At 47.6% G+C, this 17,844-nt stretch overlaps 2 protein-coding genes across 5 annotated transcripts; both read right to left on the bottom strand.

Moving 5' to 3' along the window:
- Positions 1–1,007: 1,007 nt before the first annotated feature.
- Positions 1,008–2,402, bottom strand: LSM10 (LSM10, U7 small nuclear RNA associated). 2 transcript variants are annotated; one of them, XM_084816218.1, is made up of 2 exons: positions 2,376–2,402; positions 1,008–1,718 (listed from the first exon to the last, which is right to left on the bottom strand). In XM_084816218.1, the coding sequence occupies exon 2, from the start codon at positions 1,698–1,700 to the stop codon at positions 1,329–1,331; it is 372 nt and encodes a 123-aa protein (XP_084672344.1). In that variant the 5' UTR covers positions 1,701–1,718; positions 2,376–2,402; the 3' UTR covers positions 1,008–1,328. The 2 variants fall into 2 exon arrangements, with proteins under 2 accessions (XP_084672344.1, XP_084672343.1); XM_084816217.1 differs by having other exon boundaries at positions 1,008–2,402.
- A 749-nt stretch (positions 2,403–3,151) lies between these two features.
- OSCP1 (organic solute carrier partner 1) lies at positions 3,152–17,731 on the bottom strand. 3 transcript variants are annotated; one of them, XM_084816214.1, is made up of 11 exons: positions 17,545–17,731; positions 14,675–14,704; positions 9,955–10,109; positions 8,053–8,220; positions 7,322–7,402; positions 6,652–6,755; positions 6,207–6,335; positions 6,041–6,110; positions 5,128–5,267; positions 4,724–4,787; positions 3,158–3,749 (listed from the first exon to the last, which is right to left on the bottom strand). In XM_084816214.1, exons 1-11 carry the CDS (start codon positions 17,654–17,656, stop codon positions 3,633–3,635), a joined length of 1,170 nt encoding a protein of 389 aa, XP_084672340.1. In that variant the 5' UTR covers positions 17,657–17,731; the 3' UTR covers positions 3,158–3,632. The 3 variants fall into 3 exon arrangements, with proteins under 3 accessions (XP_084672341.1, XP_084672340.1, XP_084672342.1); XM_084816216.1 differs by having other exon boundaries at positions 14,547–14,704; XM_084816215.1 differs by lacking the exon at positions 14,675–14,704 and having other exon boundaries at positions 3,152–3,749.
- Positions 17,732–17,844: the final 113 nt, after the last annotated feature.

Here is a 17,844-nt window from a genome sequence, read left to right on the forward strand (position 1 = left end):
CTTGTTTACGTGCAATGATGGACTCATCTACGGCACCCAAGATTTGAGTATGTATTATTCACTCATTTTTAATCTCATCTTGCAATGCAGCTTTCACACTCCCCCTTCTGTGCATGTACAACACACACGTGCACACACACCACAGCCTATTTCATGCATCTAGTGAGATAGGCTCTTGCCTGCAAAAGCACATGCCACAATAGATGTGTTAGTCTTTAATGTGCCGCAAGTCTTTGTTGTTTTAGCTTCAACAAGACTAGCAGTTATTTAGCCACAATCCCATCTCTATTTGAGGACTGTTTCAAAACCAGAAAAATAAATCCCCAGGCATCCGTGGCACAAACCATTCTTCTTGCGACAAAACAGCCACATGGTATGCAGCAGTCTTGCCACTTTGGTAAACCGGAAGAACTACCCCGAGGTGGACTTTGGATCCCAAGTGATGCCACATGCACTACTGAGTAACAGTTGTGGGAAGCTGGTACAGTCCACCACGCATCGCAGGTGCCCCTTCTTCCTTCATTTCAAAAGGAAAAACAATCCATGCAAATGCCTCATGAACAGACGCACAGCAGCGAAGTGTGATAGATTGTGCACTAAATCCACTTTGCCAGCTGCCGCTTTGGACCTCACAATCTCAGGGGAGGGCTGCGGCCCAGTAACAGCACAACAGCCCAAGTGTAATGCTTGGCTCTCCCGCTGGAGAAAGGTAGCAGGGTTAGGAAAGCTCTGTTTTTGCCCAAGGCCCTGGAGAGCAGACAGTACTGGGCTAATGGACCACTTTTCTGACCTGGCATCAGTCAGCTCCATATCGACATACTGAGTTCTCGAGTTAAGCTCTGCACAAAGACAGTGAATTATCTTATTCCCAATTTAACCTCCAATTAGATGCAAGGACAGTTTTCTTGCAACTCAGCCTGCAAACCTTAGTTAAAGGGAGATGATCCAAGAATATTCAGCACACACAACTGCTGGTCAGGTTGTGCTTGCAAAAGGGAGAGTAGATGTTCATGTTTGTAAGAATTTATTTGGAAAAACAAAAGGGGTGGGGGAGGGAGTATTCTTGAATTAGGGCTATAGAAAAGTTGCCTCCTATTCCTAGCTAGGGGCATTTATATTCGCATATATTCTTGCAAAGGGACTCTGCTTCCCCTTTCTTCGGAACCCTCGAATTAAGGAAATGCAGCCAGCTGAGGCATCTAGAAAGAACGTGGAGGGTTGCCTAAAGGTCATTTCGAACCCTAATCCAAGAGAGGTGTACAGGGCAGGTGGACAAATACTGTGAGACTGAGGTCAGGGCACACTGCAAGGGCAGGGCATTCGCAAGGTCATTTGTCCCTCTTCGTAAGGAACTCCTTCCTCCCTTTGTCTCGGCCACCAAAAGTACGAACTCTGTGGATGAGCTGGAGCTGTTTCTCAATGGTGGCCCTGATGTCCACGTCGTCAGGGATGTGGACGTAGCGAACGTTCCTTCCCGTCACAAACAGGTCGGCCAGCCAAGAAGAGCGGCCGCACCGGTCAGTGAACGTTGCCTCGGCCAAGCGGACATTCATGAAGGCGTCGACGTTGGTGATGCGGCCCACAGCCACGCTCTCGTCCCGCAGCTCCACTGTGGTGACACGCCCGTGGAGGCCCTGCAGCAGGATCACCAGGCTGTTCTCAGCGATGGTGCGCTCCTTGACGGAGTGGCTGATCTCCATGGCTGCGCCCCCTGGTGCCTGGCACAGAAGGAGCAAGAGGGAAGGCTCAGCTGAAGCCATCCGGGCCAACCTGCATCCCGAGCGCCGGGCGAGCCACGGCTCTGCGCCGCAAGCCCACAGAACAAGCCCACGGGCGCTACGTCCGCCAGAGCCTGCCTGCCGGCGGCGGGCGAGCCTGCGCGCTCCGCGCTCCTGCCCGCTCGCTTCGCCGCTCGCTGGCGGGCAACTGCTGGGCGCGGAGGGGCGCGCGCGCGGGCTGGCCGGGGCCCCGCAGCTCGCCTGGCGAGAGCGCAGTCCGCTTTCCTGCTGCGCGGCGAGCTCGCGAGGGGCCGCTGCAGCAGAGCCTCCAGGGCAGCCTGCGCTGAGCAGCGCTCCGGGGCGGGGCGGGGCGCCGCGCCTCCGCGGGCGCAGGAAGGAGCGGCTCCTGCGGCGGACTCCGCTCGCCCGCGCCAGGAGGAGCCGCGCCGGCGCCCAAGACCCGCGCGCCGCGCGGGGGCACGGCCCGGGCCGGCGGCCCCACGAGCGCGGCGGGCGGCGCCGGCGGGGCTCCGGGGAGGGCCGGGCCGCGGCCAGCCGCCCCGCGGCGCCCGGCCAGCACAGCCGGGCATGACGGGGGCCGCCGCCTTCCCCCGCGGGGCCCGGCCGCGCCGCCCAGCGCCCGCCGCGCTCGCCTACCTGCGCCGCACCTCCGGCCTCGGCGCCAGGCAGCGGAGCGCGTGCGCGGCCGGGGCCCCGCCCCGCCCCGCCCCGCCCCGCCCCAGAGCAGCTGCCCCGCCGGCCCGGGGAGCGAACGCTCGCTCCGGATTGCCTCCTCCCCCGCCCGGGCCGCCCTCGCGCTTCCTCCCGCCCCGAGCCCGGCGCCGCGAAGCGTGCTCGGGGCGGCGCGGAGGCCCCGCCAGTTTTGCCGGGGGGGGGGGTCGGGCGGGCGCGCGCCCCTCGGGAGGTGCCAGTGCCTGCGTCGCGTGGCCTTCCGGGTGTCAGAGCAGCCGCCCTAGCGAGGCCGCGCAGCTCCTCCTGCCCGTCAAGGCGGGCGCATGGGGGAAGCGACGAATCTAGCGGACCTCCGGCACTGGGAGCACAGAGGCGTCTATGCGCCCAGGCGCAGGATGTAGTTACGTCCAGGCAGGTTCATGCGAAGTTCATTCTCAGATGAATTTTCAGATTCATTTTGCAGGTGCGATGTTGGAGATACTTTCCCACAGCCAGAGTCCCCGAAGAGCAACATCTCCGAAGTGAATTCAGAGGCCTTATTTGCAACAAACTTCATCATCTCAAGAAGATTCAGGAAAGCTAAAAGGGTGGCAAAGTCCTGCTTGGGGAAAAAACTAGGAACCCTCCCAACCTAAAGGAACAGTGTAATAGCTAGGAGAGGACTGGGATGCTGACATGTGAGAGAGTTTACAGGTCAGGTGGAGTGAGCACTAAGACGTTGGCAACAAAGAAGACAGAGAGCATCTCATTTCTGCCCTTTATTGCTGCAGCTAAAAAGAATGTGACAGCAACATCGTTACAAACTTGAACCCCCCCAATCAGTAAAGGAATTCCTCTTTCTGCTCTTGTCGAGACAGGCACAAACAATATAGCGCATTTTGAACCTCTAATTAGGGAGCCTATCTAGGGGATTTCTTTCCATTCAACAGGTTCAAGGCAGGACTTTAATGTCCACTTTCTTTATAGCTGTTCCATGGGGCACAACATAGGCCATTAATAGCACAAGGATAAATTGCTATTTGCATCCCTCTAACATTTCCCCAAAGCCAGAGAAAGGGTTAGACTAATTCTAAGCACCATCCAGCTTTAGTGGCCCAACAAAAATGGATGCCTTGGTAACCGTTCTTCTACAAGAGGTTGATAGCTAGCTGCTGTCCCCATCAAAACGGCAGGGATTGACCATTCCTTTGTATCAAGTGTGTGCTGCTCTCGAGCTGCAAGTCACAGTGCATCCATCATTGCCAATAAGTCAGCCCCCTTAGTGATCGTCTGGGTAGGCTGCTCTGGCACCTCAAACTCTCCCATGATGCGAGCCAGCTCCTCGTTCCGTTGTTGGTCCTATGTAAAAGAGTCACATTATTGCAATAAGCTACTTATGGGAGAACAAAAATCTAAAATTGACAGAATTCAATATTATCCCAATGTTTTCTGGATTTGCTACATTTCTTTTCAGAAACCAGCTCTTAAAAATCAACATAACCTCAGTTACCTACGAAGTTACAAAAAGCTGCAAAACATCTTAGTATTGCAGGTGTTTCTTCAACAACAACAACAACAGTTTCCCTTAAAGACCCAAGCATGATTGTAAAGACTGGACGCCACACCATAAACTTCCTCCAAAGTTGGCAAGAGCTTTGCCTGTGTGAGGACAGCAGGAAGCACTCTTGGGTTTCAAATGCTAAGTTCCAGTTACACGATACATAATTAACTTACAGAATTCCCTACTACAAGTCGAGTGATGGCCACTGGCTGAGATGACTTTAAAAGGGGATTAGAAAAATTCATGAAGGGAGAGCAGCCTATCAGTAGCTGTCAGTCATGATGGAGCCCCTGTGTTCATTTAGAGGTGCTAGACCACTTCTGACTGCCAGATACAGACAGAGGGGAGGGCTGTTGCACTCACTGTTCAGCTGGTGGACTTCCTGGATGGTCGCTGTTAGAACTCGCAGGCTGGTGTAAACAGACCCTTTAAAAATTCAGCAAGGTTCTTATAGTCACAAATTAATGGTGGGTTTTTCCCCATGTGAGAGTGCAATCAGTGTGAGCTTTATCATCTTTTCATCCTTTATGCATGGTTATTAAATGGAACAGAGGTTCAGTTACATGATCAAGAGTTCTGTGAAACGAAAACATTCGCATGCCCATACCTCCAGCAACTGAACTTGGTCCAATTTTTTAAAATGCTGCATTACCTATTATGCTTTATTTACAGGAACTAACATGGCAACAAACATTTGTACCAATGCATCTTTCATTTAGTTAGTAAATTAGTCTATCCTCCAATGAAATGTCAGAGAGCAATGACTGCATACCTGGTCTGCGTGTATGTTGATAACCTGATACGATAACTCCTCTGGGCGTGTCAGTGCAGCATGTCTTAAGGGAGAGAATAAAGCGTTACCACTGAATGCCATTCAAAGCCTAGTGTTTGGTAAGCTGTAAGCAATTACCCCTTGGCAGCTTTTGACACACCTCTCTTGTTTAATTTATTAACTAATATTACTTAATCTTGCTGTATCTGGTAAACCTCCTCTGCAATCCTTAATCCTACTAAACAAGGAAAGCACTTCAGTAAAGGCTCCCACTGTGGGGGAGAGGAGGGGAGGGGGTCACAGAAGGCTTCAGACTCTGCCTGTCATCCAAAGATGGATCCACCTAGATGAATGAAAGGCCACTCTCACCCACTCCATCAAAAACCAAGCAAGTCAGATCATACTCTTCCTCCTCATCTGTGGTGAAGAGATTCAGCCGGAAACCAGTCTCATTGCCAAGGGGCTTCTTGATCTCGAGGCCTCCCAGCAGCCTGGCCAACAAGTTCAGCTCTTCTTTAGCTAGGGGGTTGGGAGTGGTGTTCTCCTGAATGAAACAACAATGGGTCTGTTAAATGGATAGGGAAGTAAAAATGGCATTGTAAGGGTTCTGCTCACAAGAGTTCCTACCTTCCAGGCTGCAACAAAGAGATCTACCAGTAGTCTGACATTTTGACTGAAAACAACTTTGCAATGGGTATGTTTGGAGTCAGGACGTGAAGAACATACACGTCTAATAAAATAACTTCCAGGATAATTTGAGCATCTTAAACCTCTATAAACCTAATTCATTTTCCCAGAGATTATCAGCTGCTTCTTTAAGAAATACTGAAAGGAGCATGCAACTTCTGGAATATGAATTGCTGTGAGATATTTCAGTGTCAGATTTACAATTATGTCGATTCCACAAGGCAGTCTCCTTTTACTAAGGCTCCCACATTCTCCTATCTGGAGATCACTGGGGCAAAGAGATGTTTCTCTGCAACCCTGGGTCAAAGTAACTGCCATCCTCTTCTACAGCCCCAATTATCTAACAGCCCTCAAAGCTCTTAAGACTTAAGCAAACATGTACACAGGCATACAGAAGTTGCATTCTGCAACTGATACTGCCTGATCACAATGGAAGACTAGAAAAAAATCTAAGTTAAAGAGATCTGTTCTGAAGGATGCTCTGTCTGAACAAAATGGCATCAAGAGAGAAGAGCTCACAGTACCAAAAGGATTCAAGATGTTGATCCTGAAACAAAGAGAACAAACATAGTAAAGTTGTTCTCTCCCTCTACACAGCAGTGCTCAAGCGAGTAGAATAAAGATACTTACCTTTACATGTGAAGCCAAATTTTTGGCAGCCCCCGATATGTCTGTTTCTACAGGTCGGCTGATGCTGTATCTAGAAGCAATTGACAACGACTTACAGTAGACACAAAGAAAGGTAAGGTTGCTAAAAGCTCCCAACTGAAATGTGGCTTTGTATGCCATAACTTACATGTTTGTTCCTAGTTTAATTACTCTCTCTCCGTGAAGGTCGAATGAGCCTTCTCGATATGGAAGTACATAATTTCCACCATTCGTGAATTCGGTCCTTCGAATTTCATCCCCTTTACTGTTGAAAAGTCTGTAAAATCACAAAATGGAAACACTAATTTACTGCTGAGTTACAGTCCATGTGTACAAGGAAAAATAAAAAGTTATCTTTCTGACAGGACAGTTGGGAGAGTTTGTGGAGAGATGCACTGTTAGAGGAGTTCATAAAGGGGAATTTGCTGGCCCTCACACACACAACCTTTTCTTTGGTCACAACAGTAGTCTTCCTCAGATAGATGGCTCATGCAAACATGGTTCTAGGGGTTCTTCCAGCTGGGAAAGATAGTCAGCTAGGTGCACCTGATGTATCCACTGGCTACAAAGAAAAAGCAGGGTCTAAGATTCACCTGATGAGCCCTGGAACCTCTGTTCCCCAAGGAACTGGACCCGAGGTTGGTAGTACAAAATGGCCATTGGAATTCTGAACTTTGTCTTTTAAGAGGATGGAAACCTATGGAGGAACAAGCGCAAAGCTTTATCAGTACAGTAGTTCTGCTTAGAAAACACTTGTTTATTTAAAGTATTTTTATCCCACTCCTCAGCCAAAGAGGCTGCTGGAGCTCCTTACAAATAATCAGTAAAACAAGACAGTCGCTGCCTGCAGGCTTACAATCTAACAATACACAACACACAGGGAAAAAGGAATAGGAGGGAAGAGAGAGAAAAACAAGTCTTTCAGCAAGGCTGATTGAATGGCCCTGTGCCCCTCTCATCCCACTCTGTTAAAGCCTCCTGGAATGGCTGCTGGTGGAGAGTTGAAGGAGGAGGACCCTTCGTGGGGCTGGTCTTCAGCGGGGCTGGGGAATGGCCCTGCTTCCCCCTCCCAGTACCCTCAGTAGAGCCTGCTGGAATAGCTACTGGTGGTAACAGTTGAGGGAGGAGGAGTTTTCATGGGGGTGGTCTCAGGCAGGTGGAATTTGTGCCTGACATCTCTGAATTGTCATATGCCAGAGTTTCACCCTGGGCTCACTGTTCCACTATCACAAGCTCCCAGACTAATGTGTAAAACACACTCACCCTGATGTGTATGTCCTGGAAGAAGATGAGCAACGTTTGCCGGATGAGCTGAAGTTCGCCAGCAGAGAGAGAGCCATAAGTCTGGGAAAGAGAATCAGAACATGACAGTTGACTAGTTATAAGAAGTTCTTGCCTCAGCTTTAGAGTTCTTTATACTGACCTTTTTTTAAATAGGCAAAGTGCTTTATATACCCTCATAACTACCAACAGAAGATTACGATTTCCATTTTGGGTACAGGCAATACAAAATAACAACTTTCCCCAAAGACACCCTGTGGCTCTTTAGTTGCTGCTGGGATTTTAAGCCAGGTGACCCAAGTCCAACAACAATCAGAATGTTTTAGAATATCACTACCATAACACTTATGTAGCCCACATAATCAAACATGATTGCATTATATTTGACTTGGCTGCTCTATTTCTGTATTAAGAGTTTTCAATGGTTAAATCTCTAAATTTACGTTCTTTCATCATTTACCTTCTACTCCTTGGGCAGCCCTTTCCTTGCCTCCTATAAAAACTCCATATTAGAAAGCTACATATACTCTATTGTTGGAAAAGCCACAATTCTTTCTGTAATCTTACACTACAGCAATCAGAAGGGAGACTGCACCATACAGCACAAAATCAATGCAATGGCTTGCACCAATTTCCTGTCCTTATGTCGTATACAATCATACGCAGACATACATACATTTGAGTAGAACGTTAAGGATATGATATGCTCTTACATCAATGAGCCTCTGAAAAGTTACATCAACTTGGGTCACAGTTTTGGGCGATTCAGAGATGAAATCCTTGATGGCATCCAGATGGTTGAAAGTGATGAGCAGAATGTCTTTGGGCCGAGGACAAAGTAGAACTTGGTACTTGAAAGCCATGGTCATTAGATCGTAGAGCTTCAGGAGAAGTGGAATGTAATTAAATCATTAGTTGGCTGGGCCTTATTAGATACTTATCAAACAACCAGCCGCATCCAATTGATGTAGTGTATTTTCTTGGGCATTTAGCTATGTTTTCCTGCAGCTCATCCAGATCCTGGCCATCTTTCAGGCTGTAAAGAAATGCTTGATTAAAAAGCAGGCAACATATTCTACAATTCACACCAAGGGAATAATAATAGTGAACTGCAAATTTAATTACTTAAGGGAGCAATCCTATGGGGATAGTTGGCCGCCTCTGAACTTGGAGGCAACTATCCAATACAGAGCGGGCGGAGTGCGGAGGGGATCTTCTCCTCCACGCTCTGGCCACCCTCTGGCTGATTTTGGCTGTCTAGCCAGAGCAGTTCAGAGTGAAGCGTGGGCGCAGGCTGGAGAGCATATAGGAAGCGTCGTACCGGCACTTCTGCTGTCTCCGCCCCCAGGAGCATCCCCTTTTCCCCTGCTCCGTGCTGTTGTTCTGAGAGCGGAGCTGAAACGCACCACCTACAAGGCGGCGGGAGGGGGCAGGGAGATGGTTTTCCGGGAACTGACTTTGGAGCACTGGCTCCGAGGTCGGTTCCTGAAAACTGAAAAATCCTATGGCTGTCTAGCTGCCATCCAGCAATCATAGGATTGCATCCTAAGAGGGTTTAGATCCTGCCCAGGATGCCTTACAACAGTTTAAAAATTACAAGATAAAAATTTTAAAGTAGTAATACAATGAATGAAATAACAACAACAACAACAACAGAAACAACTACAGCAGGGAAATGGAGCCTAAAAGCAAAGGATGAAACCACTAAAACACCTCAACCTGGCAGGTCAAATGCTTGCCAGAATGATGTCTTAGCTGGTGGAAGACAGGGATCCCCCATGGTAGGGAGTTCCTTAATCTAGATGTTGCCACAGAGATCCTCTCCTGCATCTCAGGATGTCAGGCAAAGAGCCATCCCAGAAGATTTTAAGGAGCAAGGAGGATGGGAGAAGATGGTCACCCTGTTGATGCACCTTTGAGAACTGCTGAACTAGGGCTTTGAAAAAATTGTCAGCAGAGCTGTCCAGAAACCATTTGGATTCACCATGCTCCAAGAGTGGGCTTTTCTAATCTTTCCCCACCCCTCCTTCAAATCACAGCAAAGGTTAGGAATCCCTGGAAGCCTGAATGCAACCAGGACGAAACCACATACAGTTCCTCCATACTCATGTAAATGTGTGAAGCAAGAAAATTTCATAAAAACCTGAAGCCAGGGCAGTAGCGTGATATGCATGTGTCTGTGTCCTGGTCTCCAAATCTATGGGTTTATTATCAATCCCCCCACCCGCATTTCCCCCCTAAAATTGCAGAGCAGTAGCAATCAAATGGAACTAGATCGTCTGAAGGGATGCAACAAGCAATGAACACAGCCAGTGTGACACGTATGGTGGAGTAAAGTGATGACTTCGTCCTACATGCAACTTTTGGTATTTCAGTGTGGCAGACACATAACTACAAACACTGCGAACTGCAATGATAATGCAATGAAATACTTGCACTGAAAAATCAGGATTCCAACTGTACCAACTCTTCACTATGGGTCCAAGTTCAGCCCACATTCCAAGTTGTGTGGATTTTTGCCTAGTTCCACGTGATGCCAGCATTTGTTGATTTTTAAAAAGGGTTACCTGAATGCACCTTAAGTCATAGGGGGAAATAGAAAGGGTTGTTCTCACCTTATCCATACTGGGTGCATTCAGTCTCATGATTGAGGCATGAACCAGCCGCTCAAAGACAGTTCTCAGGGCCTTCCTGGAATAGAGTTCCTGTGGCTTAAACAGCTCGTCCATGAACATTTTATTGAATATGCCCCCAATGATGTCATTCATAACTGAAAAGACAAAAGAATCAAACCTGTCAGGAATGAATTGGCTCTGTTTGAGTTTCACAGGAAGCTACATTTGTAGCTGAGCAGAGGACTTGCGGAGGCCACTGAAACACACCATGGCCCAAGAAGGGGAGGGTTTGCATGTCCTCTGGAACTCTTATTGTTTACGAGCAGCGTGCTCGTAGATGCTGCCTGCTTGGGAGCGGCTAAACAAACCGTGGACCGTCTGTCCACAGTTTGTTTAGCATCACATGCAGATCGGGAATCACTCCTTGACAAGCCAGAGAAATAACCCAACTACAAACTGTGGGTTATGTCTTTGGCTTGTCAGGGGAGGGAGGGACAAGTCAGACTTCCTGGTTCACACAATGTGCTAAACAAACCACAGGCAGAAAGTCCATGATTTGTTTAGCCACTCCCAGTCAGGCAGCGGGAGCTACTGGGCAGTGTGCACAAGGATGCTGCACGTACAGGATAAAAACCCCGGTTTATTGTGATGTGTGAACTGGGTCAATGTCTCCTGGCTCTGCCCTCTTCCAAACCCCCTCATCTCAAGGAGACTGCATAGCGTTTGTTGCCAGTGATTCCACTAGCATTGTTAGTAGCGTACGACCTGGGAAAGATTTTCATATATTTGGAAATGAGATGCAACAAGTCTGCCCCCATTGCCACTACTGCTCTGGGGACTTCTGCCAGTGATACTCCCTTCTCCAGCAAGATGGCTGCAGATAAAAAGTGAAATGATCTCAAATTCCAAGAGGAATATTCAACAACTTCACTGCTAGACTAGCAGGTGGTAGAGCTGGCCCTACCGTTAGGTAGAGTGAGACAGCTGCCTCAGGCAGCAGATTTTTGGAGTCTTGAAAACAAATCATTCTTTTTTTTGCATTTACAAACTGCATCAATTGTTTCCTGCAATCATGGCTTAAATGCCTCCGAATCCACAGCAATGTCACTGAGATAGGAAAAGAATCGCATCACCTTGTCCCCTATTTTAACCTTTTGCAGTTAATTGGGCCAATATACACAACCAAATATCACAGATGGATGATTTTCTTCCCTGAATGAGGATATACATCGAGAGGAGCAAATCAAGGGAATAGAATAATATTATTACTGCTGATAATAATGGTTGGGTCCAATGGTGACCTTGTGCAGGTTGCCCAGGCCCAGTGGCGGCAGCGCCTGCTCCCCCCCAACCCCCCGGCGACTGCATCATAGCGTTTCTGGGGGCAAATGCTGAAATGAGTGGAAACACTTATTTCAGGAAGGGGCAGGTTACGCCCCTTCCAGAAACAAGCCTTTCCGCTCGTTTTGGTGCTTGCCGCCGAAGTGCTGCAATGCAGCTGCCAATGGTAGGGGCTGCGCGCACGCCGCTGGGCCTGGGCCGCCTGCACAGGGGCACCACTGAATCCAACCCAATATTCAGAGGTAGTGTCACAGATAGATAACTTTACACTGGCACTATACTAGTACCATTTAGGCACTAGATGCTATTCCCTTTACCCCTAGTGGTATGCAAGCACTATTGGTCACAAAAGATTCTCCCAGGAATGATGTCAGATATCCCTATTGTTAACAGACAGCTGGTCACATACAGAAGTCTTGAACGTTGAAAAGACTCAATCCCTGTAAAAACTACTCTTAGAAATGGCTGTGTACCAGACTATATGGTTATCAATATAAGATCTTAGGTGCCTGGGATTTTCCCAGCTAAGTGGAAATTAAATACAGCTTCCTGGAACGTATACATTGCATGGGTCTTGGCCACCATATAAACCAGGCTCATGTGGGTACTAACAATATCCTGCAAAGTAAAAAAGTGTCGATCTTGTTTTCTGGTTCCTGGTGGAGGTGGACAAAGGTGGACTTTTCTTCTGGTCCTCCATGCAGTTGCCCCAGTCACGAAGCCTTGTCTAGCTGCCATTTTCATTTGCCCTTCCACTAAGTAATAGCAGTTATTCAATCCCCCATGAAACGGGTGTTGCTAAATGCAAAGACACTGGGCAGGATGTGCTGTTGCAATTCCCTCTTGACCTGCTTGCAAAGCTGCAGTGAAGTCTTTCACTGTATGCCCCTGAACTAGGCAGAGTTCTGCTTGTTTGCTGCTCAAGTAAACAACACCAACACTACCTACAAGTGAGTGTAAAGAGTTTCCTTTGTCCCCATTTGGGTTTTTGGAATGTTCCGCCTGGAACATTAGCTACTTCTCTGTCAGATCAAGCCAGTAAACTTCCTGCTAGTTAGAAACCAAACTTAAGGATGGTTGGACAGAAGTCATGCTTTATTTTGTGATGACATAAAACAATAAGACCGTGTGACACCCCAGCACTCTCCCAAACATGGGCCCTCTGGGGCAGGGTGGGGCAGATTAGGCTGGTTCACCAGTCAGCTTCCCTCTCAACCTTCAGGGTAGGGTAGGGTTTTTAGTGCTAATGAGTGACTAACCTTTGGGTTTGTCCACATGAAAAACATTTTTGAATGTTTCCACTATCCACAAGAGAATCCTATTTGGGTTTGCATTTTTGACTCTAAAGGACTGGGTTTATTAAGCAACCAATGGCATTGTCACTGTACACCGCCTTGCAGGTAGCCATTTGCCACATACAGTTAAGAACTTATCCTTGCAAACTGACTGCTCAAGCCTCCCTGTGACACACAGGCAAATGCATGTGGGCTAAATGGTATAAAAAACAGAACCGTAGACTCGCCTTCCCTTATTTACCAGAAGACAATGCAACTTAAAGCAACAGAAACAGAGGTATTGTAGCATTTTGGAGTTGCATAATTTACTTGAAAAAACCTTGCAGTTTCCTCCTCTCAAACCATTCCAAGTCTATTAAAAATGATGCAAGGAAAGGCTTTTAGAAAGAATATAATATAATCTCAGCATACATGGTGATGCCACATGAAAGCAGTGGCAAGCTTTGGGCTTTATTCAGAAAAATGAAGTATTAGAAGTAATCATACAAGGCAGCTGCCTATGAAAGCTGGGGAACTGGTGGCTAATTTTGCAGCAGGGTAGGAAGAGATGAGAGCTGGGAACAGCCTGACACAGAGATATCATGCACACACTCTGCCAGCAGTTTGCTCATGAACAAAGCTCATAGTGCTCATGCAGATCCATGCTTGCCCTCAATTTACTTGAAAAGGTTAGCCAGTGTAGGCATTCAACAGCCAATTGGGTATAGCCTAAGCTGACTTCTCAAATAAACTTATTTCAGGGTTGCTTGTGCTGTGTTTTTGAACTAGAGCAGAAAGTGAGTGTTATTTCTGCCAGTTTTTAAATGAAACTTTTGATCCAACAATCATGTCAGTCCAATGTTACTCCTACAGCCACAAAGCAGCAGAGGACAGAGTGTGCATGTGTGTGCATGTGGCTATATTGCATGCAGTTAAAAATGATATCAGTCAGTCAAAGATTGTTCAGGACTATTGTTACAAGAGTCCAACATTGGTACGTTTAGGAGATCCATGGGTTTAAAAGCACATTTTAATATTTAGGTACATTTTGATAGTCCACATCATCTGTGGTTTGTTCTCAATTCCTGTGTGTTGGAATTCGAGATGTTACCCATTTTCTCAGTTAGATGGATGGTAAATTAGGGTAGAGGATTTAACCAGTCAAAATAGATTTGGTCAATTAATCAGCCCAATACTACTTAAATATTGTCAAATAATGGTCAAATATTTTTAAAACATTAACATTATAACAAGATAGTTGTCAAAAGGTCTGATACTTATGCTACATACAAAAACAAATTAACTATTATGAGAAATGAAGGCACTAACTTTAAAAAATTGTAACCAATTATTTTATTAAATTTTTATTCTGCTGTTCTCCCAAGAAGCTTAGGGAAACACAATAACCCTGTTAAGTAGGTTAGGCTGGGAGTGTGTGACTGGACCAATATCACCCAATGAGCTTTATAACTGAGTGAAAATTTGAATCGTCATGATCCTAGCCTAGCCACACTAGGCAGTAGCTTTTGCCACCAATAACTGCTTGTGTTCCTGTTTGGAGATGCCTAATATAGCAGGTAGCAAGTAGGAGAAACTTTGCTGCTGGGTTTGTCCTTGCTGCTATATTAGGGAGCAAGCGGCTCTCACACATATCCTTCCTAAGAAGTGACACCACAGAATCATAGAATAGTAGTTGGGTTGGAAGGGGCCTACAAGACCATCAAGTCCAACCCCATAATTAATTTTAAAATGTTAAGCCATGAATTATTGGAATATCTGACAATATTTGACCACAAATAAGTGGTTAATTGACTGGTCAATTGACAATTTTTGATCTGTCAGTTGACCAACATCTCAACCCCAAGGTAAAATTATTTTGTCAAAGTGACTGGACCATCCAAAAATGGTCCAATGAACTTCTTCCTATCTTGGTTTGGTATAAATACTGTGATAAGAGTACATAATATTCTCAGTCACCTTAGCTCCACAAATGTAATGCTGCTGTTCTGAAGGGATCTTCTGATAGCATCCTTCAACTGTGTATGCATAGTTTTGAATCTCAATGCAAAAAGGCATTATGCGGGGGGCTAAAAATGTTACAGTACCTCGTCTCCTGTCCACATCAGTCCATTCATCTACACGAAGCATAAAACAGAAAAAATGACGGGTCAAGTAATAAGAACAACACACGAACAAGTAGGTTGAAAGAGGGTAAATAAGGGGAAAAAGAATCCAACAAAGGGACTTAATTTTTCACATTGCCAGTTAGTAACCTGCTGCACTGGTGCTATATAGCAAAGGAGAGGAGAGCTTTCATATGATTTTCAAGCAATAAAAAGAAAATTTAAAAAAACACAGTATGTAAAGGGTGGGGGCAATATCACTGGTGATATAAAATGGGCCGACACTTCTGCAACCACATTCCTTGCACTGTGGGAGGAAAAAGTGCACTTTGCCATCCATAAAGCTTTGTGAAAAAGCACTAACTCCCTAGCAACACAACCTCGATGTGGACTGTCCACCACAAGCAAGACACAGCTCCATTAATTACACAAAATAATGATTCTGAGCCAAGTCATCCTCAGATCCATGTTATTGTGCTAGAGCATTTTTATCCTTCTGAGCAAATACCTGCACAGAACCACTGCATTTTACTTCATCTGCAGGATCACCAAGAACATGTTTTATTTATTTCCTACCTTTCCATGGAGTAACCTATTTATCCTCACAACAGTGAGAGGTCAGTTAGCCTGAGAAATAGTTGCCCAGTAAGCTGCATGGGGAGCTGAACTCAGGTATTTTCACCACACACACAACAGTAGTTTGGAAAACAAGATATTTATTCAGTAGAATTAGTGCCCAGGATTGGATGCTGGTGCCTGGAGACTGAAATTCTTTTTGCATTGGAACGTCAGCACTGCCTTGGGTTGTTTTTTGCCTGGTTTTCATCTACCATTCAGTATTCTATTTCTAATATATCAGAAGCAATGCCCCTCTAAGCCAGCCCCAAATCCTCTTGTCCTAGAAGCAAAGGAGCTATTTTCCAAACCTTCCTCACGACCTTGGAGTTGGGGGTGGGGGGAATGTTCCTGCAGTTGCTGTGCTTCCAAAGTGCTCCAACTGACTCCAAAGTGCAGCACAACTGCAGCTCCTCGGTGAGGAGAAAGGAATAGTGAGCATGGCAAAGGGAATTGTGGCCCCTGCTTAGGATTTGAGAGAGGATTCCATGAAGTGCTCAACATCTCCAGCATTCAGGTCTCTACCTGAGAATATTCTCCCCTGCAGTGTTCTCATGTATTACAAATGTGAAATATCCTGGTTCTAACACTGTTACTAGTTATTGTACAATACAGAAATTTAAGAAGTATATACTTTAGCACAATCGATGAATATGGTGGCAGAATCTTATAAAGATAGATAGGACCCAAGTTTCACATTCAACAGCATCTTTCTATTCTTGGGTAACATCTTCTGTTCAAAATGTCATATGTCACTGTTTATACCCAAAAGATCAAGTTCTTTGTGAATACTGTCAGAAAAAGGCTACTGTGAAAAACATCAGAACTGTTCAGCGAGAACTGATTTCTGTTCCTGAAAATAAGATTAGCAGAAGCTATTTTTGTTCAGGATAGAAAATTACTTGTAGACAATAGCATGTAACAGCCAGCTAAGAAAGAGTGCAATAAGAGGTTTCAGAAGTAAAGCTATGAAGTAAAATGTCTGATTGGGATTCGGAGGAGTGTGATAACTGTTTCCTGGTTTTGAGAACTGAAAAAGCTCAAGCATATGGGTAGGTATGCAGCAATTTCTTTAGCTCCCTGCAAAAACAACATCTGGTCTCAGCGCTCCAACACCCATGTTTGGGAAGCCTGAATGTGAGGTTCCTCCTATAAGGATCAATTACTGCTCCAACGTGTGGCCAGAGACTGGCTACATACCTTGCATTTGCCTTCCCCAACCTGGGGCCCTCTGAGTAGCTTGGGGATGCTGGGAGTTGCAGTTCAACAAATCTGGATGGCCCCAGGTTGGGGAAAGCTGCCTTACATAGTGGCTCTGGAAGGGCACCCTCCCTGCACATCAACAAGGGCTCTGCTCAGGGAGGGGATGGAGGGTGTGTATTTTCAATTAGCCTTCACTGCTCTTTTTGATATACATGATCAGAGGTCGGTGATCTGCTTAAATCAACAAACACGGAGAAATGTGCATCCCTCACAGCAAAAAAACAAATACAATTCAGGACCCAACTTGTACGTGGGAAGGTACCATAAGGTGCGGCTCCCTGTGTGAACATAGCCAAGATAGCTTAGGAAGAGTCTGTTACCCTCCTCGTGGCATGCACACCTGTACCCCAATCCTTCTAAGCGCGACCAGGGTCTCAAGCAGGCCTCCGCATCCATCTTCCCCCAACCCCTCCGCTTCAAATGAAACCCGCAGCATCACGTAGCACGGCCTTCCCCAGCCCGATGTCCTCCAGATGTGCTGGATTACAACTCCCAGCACTGCCCAGCCAGCATGGCCAACAGGAGCTGTAGTCCGATACATCCGAAGGGCATCGGCAGCGGCGTTTGGTCCTGCAGGCGCTCGTCAGGGCAGGCCCCCGAGCCGGCCGGGGGGGCGGAGGTCCAAAAATTGCGGGCAGCTGTGTGGATCCAGGCCAGCGACCGAGCGGCAGCCTTCGGCGAGACCCGTTTGGGGCCTTAACTTCCCAGGCACTCCGATGTAGTTCGCCTTTGAACAGGGAACACATCGCTGCTGGGGGAAATCGCCCGCCGGCCCGCCCGCGCTCGCGCGCGAGGACGGCGGCGCCGCTGCCTCAGAGGGCGCGGGCGGCCTGAGGCGTCGTCCCCGCGGCCGAGCGGGGCCGCGCGCCTCCTCCCCGCCTTTCGCGGGCGCCGCCTCCCCGGGCGGGCCGCTCCCGCCCGGAGGGCCCGGGCGCCTCCCCGCCCGGCGGCCGCGGCGCAGGCGGGCCCCTGACCTTGGCGCGCCTTGTCTCCCGGGATGCTTTGCGCGCGCAGCCGCTGGTCCACGATGTAGAGCATCTCCCCGCCCAGGTTGAGGACGAGCAGCGGCAGCGTCCGCAGCGACATGGCCGCGGGAGCCGCCCGGCCTGGCCCCGACCCGAACGCAGCCCTCGAGGGCGACGCTCCGCCGCCGGCGAGGACGAGCGCGGCGGCGGCGCCGTCGCCAGGACAACACTGAGAGGAGCAGCCAATCAGAAGGCCGCTTGCTGGCGGACCAAGCTCTTTATTTCCGAAGGCGGGGCCTCTCGGGGCTC

This window comes from Heloderma suspectum, chromosome 10, assembly GCF_057233095.1.
Source record: "Heloderma suspectum isolate Gila_16-S chromosome 10, 16-S_ref, whole genome shotgun sequence".
NCBI classification, from domain to species: domain Eukaryota; kingdom Metazoa; phylum Chordata; class Lepidosauria; order Squamata; family Helodermatidae; genus Heloderma; species Heloderma suspectum.

What these genes read in the sequence shown, in the direction of transcription:
- LSM10 (XM_084816217.1), bottom strand. Translation starts at nt 1,760, where the DNA reads ATGGCTTCAGCTGAGCCTTCCCTCTTGCTCCTTCTGTGCCAGGCACCA.
- OSCP1 (XM_084816214.1), bottom strand. Translation starts at nt 17,656, where the DNA reads ATGTCGCTGCGGACGCTGCCGCTGCTCGTCCTCAACCTGGGCGGGGAG. An exon ending in TGATGTGGACAGGAGACGAG is followed by an intron (nt 10,110 to 14,674) that starts GTACTGTAACAT and finishes TTGTCTTTTCAG; the next exon opens with TTATGAATGACATCATTGGG. An exon ending in ATTTGGCTTCACATGTAAAG is followed by an intron (nt 5,268 to 6,040) that starts GTAAGTATCTTT and finishes TGTTTCATTCAG; the next exon opens with GAGAACACCACTCCCAACCC.